This window comes from Coenobita brevimanus, chromosome 4, assembly GCF_032717465.1.
Source record: "Coenobita brevimanus isolate Jiangsu-jjx chromosome 4, ASM3271746v2, whole genome shotgun sequence".
NCBI lineage: Eukaryota > Metazoa > Arthropoda > Malacostraca > Decapoda > Coenobitidae > Coenobita > Coenobita brevimanus.
In genome coordinates, this window is record NC_136957.1 from 28,785,922 (window position 1) to 28,794,765 (window position 8,844).

The 8,844-nt window shown below is 44.4% G+C and overlaps 1 protein-coding gene across 1 annotated transcript; it reads left to right on the forward strand.

Moving 5' to 3' along the window:
* The first annotated feature begins 5,046 nt into the window (after nucleotides 1-5,046).
* Nucleotides 5,047-6,618, forward strand: LOC145396316 (uncharacterized). Its single transcript, XM_080269719.1, has one exon. It carries the CDS (start codon nucleotides 5,047-5,049, stop codon nucleotides 6,616-6,618), a length of 1,572 nt encoding a protein of 523 aa, XP_080125845.1.
* Nucleotides 6,619-8,844: the final 2,226 nt, after the last annotated feature.

Sequence of the window (8,844 nt, forward strand, 5' to 3'; positions counted from 1 at the left end):
AGGAGAAGATGAAGACTTGGTATGATAAGAAGTCCAGGTTACGCCACTTTCAGCCAGGAGATCAGGTTTTGATTCTGCTACCAGTTCATGGGCAACCTCTTCAAGCCAAGTTTAGTGGTCCTTATTTCGTGGAGAAGAAACTCAGTGATGTCAACTATGTCATCGCCACACCAGATCGTAGAAAGAGCAAGCAACTATGTCACATCAACATGCTAAAGTTATATCACAGGCGGGACGAAAATAATCCAGTCTGCACTGTAGCTGTTCCACCCGAGTCTACAAGTGAAGCTCTCCCATGCAGTATGAGCCTGAGTGATAGTTTGGGGAAGAATCCTGATATCATGAATGATCTCCAGACTAAGCTTTCTCATCTACCTCTCAAGGAAAGGCAGGAGTTTTCGGCATTACTGCAGGAGTACCCGCAAGTGTTCCGTGCTACTCCAGGAAGAACCACTGTGTTGATGCATGATGTCGATGTTGGAGACGCAAAGCCAATTAAATTGCCTCCTTACCGTGTGAACCCAGTGAAAGTTCCTCTCATCCAGAAGGAGCTTGGCTACCTGTTGGACCACAAGATGATTGAGCCCTGTCAGAGCGAGTGGAGTTCTCCTGTCACTCTGGTCCCTAAGCCAGGTGTGTCACAGCGGCTTTGCATTGACTACAGACGTGTTAATCAGATAACTAAAACAGACACTTACCCTCTCCCTCGTGTGGAAGATTGCATAGACAAGATCGGAAAGGCTAGGTACATAAGTAAGTTTGATTTGTTAAAGGGATACTGGCAAGTACCTATGACTGAACGTGCTAGGGAGATTTCATGTTTTGTAACACTAGGAAAGGTTTTTGCATGTTCTGTAATGCCGTATGGTATGAAGAATGCACCAGCCACATTTCAGAAGCTCATGAATGTTGTAAGAGAGGGTTTGGCAGGGTGTGTTGTTTATATTGATGATGTATTAATCTTCAGTGACAACTGGAAAGATCACCTATGCCATGTCAGTAATTTTCTTGACCGTTTAGTTCATGCTAATCTTGTAGCTAATTTATCAAAGTGTGAGTTTGGTCAAGCTGAAGTTCAGTACCTTGGGTATGTAATTGGTGATGGACATGTTGCACCACCAGGAGCTAAGGTTCAGGTTATAAGTGATCTTCCCAGACCTAAAAGTAAGAAAGAGCTACAAAGATTTTTGGGAATGGTAGGTTATTACAGGAGATTTGTTCTTAACTTTTCTGTTCTTGTATCACCACTTACAGACCTACTGAAAAAGGGAGTTAAATTTGTCTGGACCGATAACTGTGAATCCTCTTTCAACAAACTTAAAGCTATTCTATTAAGTCAGCCAGTGCTCGCTACTCCAAATTTTGCTAAGCCTTTTAAGATGGCTGTTGATGCAAGTGAAACAGGAGCTGGGGCTGTTTTGCTGCAAGAGGATGATCAGGGTATTGAACACCCTGTATCTTACTACAGTAAGAAGTTCACTCCACCTCAAAAGAACTACTCCACTATTGAGAAAGAGCTTTTGGCCTTGATTTTGGGTTTACAGCATTTTTCATTTTATTTGTGTTCTGGTTTTGACCCCATAGTCATTTATACCGATCATAACCCACTGAAATTCCTTAGTAAGTTTAAAGATAAAAATCAGAGATTGACAAGATGGAGTCTACTTCTTCAGGAGTATTCATTAGACATACAACATGTCAAGGGGAAAGAAAATGTTATTGCAGATTGCTTATCTAGACTTTAGACAGATTGTTTTAGAGTAATAAGAAATTTCCTTTGTAAATTTCTTTTTCTTTGTGGGGAGGTGTTACATAGCCTATGATTTCATCATCCTTTGTGTAATTTTAACGCACAGTATGCTGCATGTTTGATCACGAGCGTGTTCTGCCTCAGTCCCCCCTTCTACCGTTATAGTAGAGTAAGTCGTTCTCTCTGTTGTCCAGAGCGGGATTGTGAACTCTAAGTCCCCATGGCTTTCATTTGCGCGTCCTCTTACAAGTTGTATCAGGCTCTGCCGGCCCCTATATAATGAGCTCAGTCTCTGCATCATTGCCACTTAGATCTGCTCCTCATTTTGTTCACATCTCTGTCCTCCCCTGTACAGATATTATTATTGTGAGTGCTCAAGAAATCTCCAAACATCTAGCAGCTGTGTGTAATCTGAGTATAACTGTTATTGAATTTATTCTTGTACTGTATAGCATAAGTTTAATTTGTAGGCCTAGTGAAGTTTTTGTAATTCATGTAGGGTTCTTTATGTCAGTCATTTTTTATAATAGTTTGTATCTGTAATTATTTATCTGGCATTCACTGAGTATTATCTGGTATCTCATTTTATCAGGGCTGACTTAGATAAATTTACTCTTGCTAATTTCGTGTTAATAGAGGCTATTGCAGTTAACCATATATTTAACCTGTTTATTTGCCATTACATTATCCTTATGAGTCCTGAATGTTTTGTTGTTAGTTTGAGCATTAAACTTTAACTTGTAATTTTACCTAACTCTTTTGTTTTGAACCTGGAACTTTACGGGACAGTAGTGATTTTTAGCATTCTCACTTAAAGTGTACATTATCTTTCTCTGTTCCGTAACACTATGTCATGCTATGTCTGTCATGCTATGTCTGTCATGCTATGTCTGTCATGCTATGTCTGTCATGCTATGTCTGTCATGCTATGTCTGTTAAGTTGGTGCTGATCCCATTTTATGTATATTTAAGAAAAGAATTCATCCTGTGTCGAACTTTGTTCGAATCTGTCAGTTATCAAACCGACCTGATGAAAGGGTTGGCTGTTTATTAACGAGGCAGTGAGAATAAAACCAGCTGTCGAAGAGGTTGTCTTCCTCCTTCCCTTGCCTGTGCCCAGACTTTATTACAAGCTATCTAGGCATTCTCTCGCAACTTATGATGGACGGGAGTGATAGTGGCAAACCGGCATCGTCAACCTCAGCCCGAGGAGACAGCCTTACGACGGAACTTCGTCTGATCCCGGAATTTGACGGTACTTCGCACTCGGTGGTAGAGTGGATCGAAAAGCTGGAGCTGGTTTGTCTGCTACGAGGGATCTCTGATCTACACACCATTGTGCCACTGCGACTCACAGGCGGGGCTTTCTCTGTTTATCAGCAGCTCAGCAGCGTAGACAAGGGGAACTTCGACACCATAAAGAATGCACTCACCTCAGCATTTGCTGCAGACAAGTTTGTTGCCTATGTGCAGTTTGTGGACCGTAGGCTGCGTGATGGCGAGTCTGTTGACGTGTACTTGGCTGACCTGCGCCACCTTGCTACACGATTTGGAGGAATGACCCACGCCGGTCTATGTTGTGCTTTTTTAGCTGGTCTTCCAGAAGCTGTTCGCCACATTCTGAGAGCTGGTTCACGCATGGAAACTATGGATATTAACCAACTTCTGAACCGTGCTCGAGCTGTTCTAGCTGATAATTACCTCGATGATGGGGCATCAGCACAACCAGCCGGCTCCAGACAGCACACAGTGGCTCCTGCATTAGTTGGTGTTGGTGGTGTGCGCTGCCATTCCTGTAACCAGCCGAACCACTACGCTCGTGACTGCCAGGCTGGACGCAGTGTGCGCAGAGGTAGAGGTGGGTGAGGTAATGTGTGCTGCTTCAGATGCGGGGGACGAGGCCACATCGCTACCTCATGCCCTTCGGAAAATGGATCAGGAGAGGTGGGACCAGCGCCAGCCTCCTCTCCACACCGTCAGTGAGAGGCGCTTTACCAGTGACTCGCTTGGTTGTTGATGGAAAGAACTGTGATGCCCTGGTAGACACCGGCTGTACTCAGAGTATTGCACACGTTTCCATGTGCTCTCGCTGGACCAAAGGAAATATCAGTGTTAGGACAGTAAGCGGTGAGCTTTATATGTGTATGGGAACAGGTGTGGTAACAGTCCAGCTATTGTCAGGAGTGTCCGTGTCTGTGAATGTGATTGTAGTGCCTTCCAAGCCGCTTAATTTTGACTTTATTCTGGGCATGAATGGTGTTGAAGCCCTGCAGGGAGTGACAGTGCATTCACCGGACAAAGTGCGATTTGGTATTGAGGAAGTGCAGGCTTCAGCCGTGACAGTACCTACCATACAACGAAATATTGTCGAGAGGGATTTTGAAGTAACATATGACAGTGCAGCTAAAAAGTGGACAGCGTTGTGGAACTGGCGTGATAACTCAGAGCCTCCACGACTACTGAATACTGTCTCTGAATACAGGGTGCCGAATGAAGCTCGAAAAGAATATGAAAATGAATTGTGTGAATGGATTAAGGACGGATGGCTGGTTCCATACAACGAGTATACATGGCCCTGTGAAAGGAACTATCCCTCTGATGGCTGTCGTGCAGCAAAACAAGAAAAAAGTACGCCCTGTCCTTGATTTTCGTGAGTTGAATGCCCATCTTAATTTGCACACAGCTGAAGCGGACGTCTGCACTGAGAAGATACGGGAGTGGCGCAGGCGTGGACAGAGGGTCGCTTTCATTGACTTGCGCAAGGCTTACCTACAGATACACGTTCACAGATCGCTATGGTCGTCCCAGACAGTGGTGTTCCGTGGGAGACGTTACTGTTTGACTAGACTGGGCTTTGGACTGAACATCGCACCACTAGTATTGAAGGAGGTCCTGAGTCGTGTGTTGAGCATGGACGAGAAGATAAACCGCGCCACTTCACCATACCTGGACGATATTCTGGTGGACGAAAGTGTGGCGAGTGCAGCAGAAGTGGAATGTCACCTCAGTCGTCACGGCCTGCTCTGCAAACCTCCCGAGATTGTGTCTGAAGGAGCTCGTGTGCTGGGCATTAGAGTCTGGGGGAGCACGATCGTCTCGTCTGGAAGCGTGATAACGGCGTTGGCAAGCTACCTGAAAAGCTGACTAGGCGGACAGTGTTTTCACTCTGCGGGCAGCTAACGAGTCGCCTTCCTGTTTGTGGCTGGTTGCGAGTGGCGGCGTCGTACATTAAAAGACGGGCCAATGAGGTCACGACTACGTGGGACGACGAGATTAATGACCTCAGTTTGCACTCGATGCTTGCGGACACGTTGGAGCGGGTGAAGAACTCGGACCCAGCCCGAGGACGATGGGATGTGGCGGGAGACGAAGCTATACTATGGGTAGATGCAAGTTCACTCGCATTGGGAGCTGTGTTGGAGGGAAAAGGTGAAGTTATTGAAGACTCGTGTTGGTTACGACGGGACGAGTGCTCTCACATTAATCTTGCGGAGCTGGACGCTGTTATTAAGGGGATAAATCTTGCAATCTCCTGGAAGATGAAACAGCTGACTCTTATGACTGACTCAAGAACTGTGTTCCACTGGATCGCGGATGCTCTCTCAGGAAAATCTCGTTTGAAGACTAGAGCTTCCAGTGAAATGTTGATCCGTAGGCGCCTAGAGACTTTTAAATCTATCATCGTCGAGTATAATCTGTGTCTGGAAGTAAAGTTTGTGTCTTCTACTGAAAACAAAGCAGATGCGCTAACACGAGTACCGAAGAGGTGGATGACACTAGCAAACGGGCAGACAAGCTGTGCAGCTGTTGCCAGTGTTTCAGACAGGGACATCGTTAACATTCATGAAACCAGCGGGCATCCCGGCATCAAGCGCACACTGTACTTCTGCAGAAGGCTCTATCCTACGGTTCAGAGGCAGCAGGTTCGCAGTGTTCTTCAGAGTTATGAAGAATGTCAATCCTTTGATCCGGCACCAGAGAAGTGGAAGAAAGGGGAGTTGGGGGTTTCAGAGATCTGGAGCAGAGTTAGCATGGACGTCTGTCATGTCAGAAACCAGCACTATCTGACGCTCATCGACTGTGGGCCAACACGTTACGCCATCTGGAAAAGACTCAGGCGGCAAGATGTCATCAGTGTTGTTGAACAGCTAGAGTCTGTGTTTTATGAACGTGGAGCACCTAAGGAGCTATTAACTGACAATGCTGCCAGCTTCCGTAGCTCAACGATCAAAGAGTTCGCCAGGCGTTGGGGTATGGTCATCAGGTATCGGTGTGCCAATGCTCCATCTGGTAATGGAATATCAGAGAGAAATCATCGAACCGTGAAAACTATACTGGCACGGAAAGGCTGTTCCGTAGCTGACGCAGTGTACCGCTACAACGTTATTCCACGAGGTGATGATGCCTCATCTGCCCCTGCCAACCAGATATTTAGATACGAGGTCAGACTGCTGGGTATCGACGGAGTAACTCTGCAAGATCAGCCGGTGGAAGAACATTGCTTCAGCGTCGGTGATCGTGTATGGATCCGGCATCCCAGCAGACTCTGCGATTCTCGAAGCACAGAGGGCACAGTAACGCGAGTTGCATCTGCCCAGAACGTCGAGGTGGATGGTATGCCTCGTCATGTGCGTGACCTAAGGCTGGCAACATCGCTGTCTACTGCCCCAGAGGATTCACTAGCTGAAGAAAGCCCTGAATCAGAAACAGAAGATGATTTGCTAATCGATGTGAGAGGTCCTTCGAATGAGTCTATGTCAAGTGATACATCAAGTGAAGACGAAGTAGATAGTCCAGGGAGACCACTGCCCCGTCGAGGTTCTAGGGAGCGCCGTCCAGTACGGCTCTTCCAATATAGTGATCTTTAGAAGATCAGGGGGGAGTGCTATGTCTGTCATGCTATGTCTGTCATGCTATGTCTGTCATGCTATGTCTGTCATGCTATGTCTGTCATGCTATGTCTATGTGTCATGCTATGTCTATGTGTCATGCTATGTCTATGTGTCATGCTATGTCTATGTGTCATGCTATGTCTATGTGTCATGCTATGTCTATGTGTCATGCTATGTCTATGTGTCATGCTATGTCTATGTGTCATGCTATGTCTATGTGTCATGCTATGTCTATGTGTCATGCTATGTCTATGTGTCATGCTATGTCTATGTGTCATGCTATGTCTATGTGTCATGCTATGTCTATGTGTCATGCTATGTCTATGTGTCATGCTATGTCTATGTGTCATGCTATGTCTATGTGTCATGCTATGTCTATGTGTCATGCTATGTCTATGTGTCATGCTATGTCTATGTGTCATGCTATGTCTATGTGTCATGCTATGTCTATGTGTCATGCTATGTCTATGTGTCATGCTATGTCTATGTGTCATGCTATGTCTATGTGTCATGCTATGTCTATGTGTCATGCTATGTCTATGTGTCATGCTATGTCTATGTGTCATGCTATGTCTATGTGTCATGCTATGTCTATGTGTCATGCTATGTCTATGTGTCATGCTATGTCTATGTGTCATGCTATGTCTATGTGTCATGCTATGTCTATGTGTCATGCTATGTCTATGTGTCATGCTATGTCTATGTGTCATGCTATGTCTATGTGTCATGCTATGTCTATGTGTCATGCTATGTCTATGTGTCATGCTATGTCTATGTGTCATGCTATGTCTATGTGTCATGCTATGTCTATGTGTCATGCTATGTCTATGTGTCATGCTATGTCTATGTGTCATGCTATGTCTATGTGTCATGCTATGTCTATGTGTCATGCTATGTCTATGTGTCATGCTATGTCTATGTGTCATGCTATGTCTATGTGTCATGCTATGTCTATGTGTCATGCTATGTCTATGTGTCATGCTATGTCTATGTGTCATGCTATGTCTATGTGTCATGCTATGTCTATGTGTCATGCTATGTCTATGTGTCATGCTATGTCTATGTGTCATGCTATGTCTATGTGTCATGCTATGTCTATGTGTCATGCTATGTCTATGTGTCATGCTATGTCTATGTGTCATGCTATGTCTATGTGTCATGCTATGTCTATGTGTCATGCTATGTCTATGTGTCATGCTATGTCTATGTGTCATGCTATGTCTATGTGTCATGCTATGTCTATGTGTCATGCTATGTCTATGTGTCATGCTATGTCTATGTGTCATGCTATGTCTATGTGTCATGCTATGTCTATGTGTCATGCTATGTCTATGTGTCATGCTATGTCTATGTGTCATGCTATGTCTATGTGTCATGCTATGTCTATGTGTCATGCTATGTCTATGTGTCATGCTATGTCTATGTGTCATGCTATGTCTATGTGTCATGCTATGTCTATGTGTCATGCTATGTCTATGTGTCATGCTATGTCTATGTGTCATGCTATGTCTATGTGTCATGCTATGTCTATGTGTCATGCTATGTCTATGTGTCATGCTATGTCTATGTGTCATGCTATGTCTATGTGTCATGCTATGTCTATGTGTCATGCTATGTCTATGTGTCATGCTATGTCTATGTGTCATGCTATGTCTATGTGTCATGCTATGTCTATGTGTCATGCTATGTCTATGTGTCATGCTATGTCTATGTGTCATGCTATGTCTATGTGTCATGCTATGTCTATGTGTCATGCTATGTCTATGTGTCATGCTATGTCTATGTGTCATGCTATGTCTATGTGTCATGCTATGTCTATGTGTCATGCTATGTCTATGTGTCATGCTATGTCTATGTGTCATGCTATGTCTATGTGTCATGCTATGTCTATGTGTCATGCTATGTCTATGTGTCATGCTATGTCTATGTGTCATGCTATGTCTATGTGTCATGCTATGTCTATGTGTCATGCTATGTCTATGTGTCATGCTATGTCTATGTGTCATGCTATGTCTATGTGTCATGCTATGTCTATGTGTCATGCTATGTCTATGTGTCATGCTATGTCTATGTGTCATGCTATGTCTATGTGTCATGCTATGTCTATGTGTCATGCTATGTCTATGTGTCATGCTATGTCTATGTGTCATGCTATGTCTATGTGTCATGCTATGTCTATGTGTCATGCTATGTCTATGTGTC

Bases quoted from the DNA above. Each gene is read 5' to 3' on its own strand.
- LOC145396316 (XM_080269719.1), top strand. From the start codon at position 5,047: ATGCTTGCGGACACGTTGGAGCGGGTGAAGAACTCGGACCCAGCCCGA.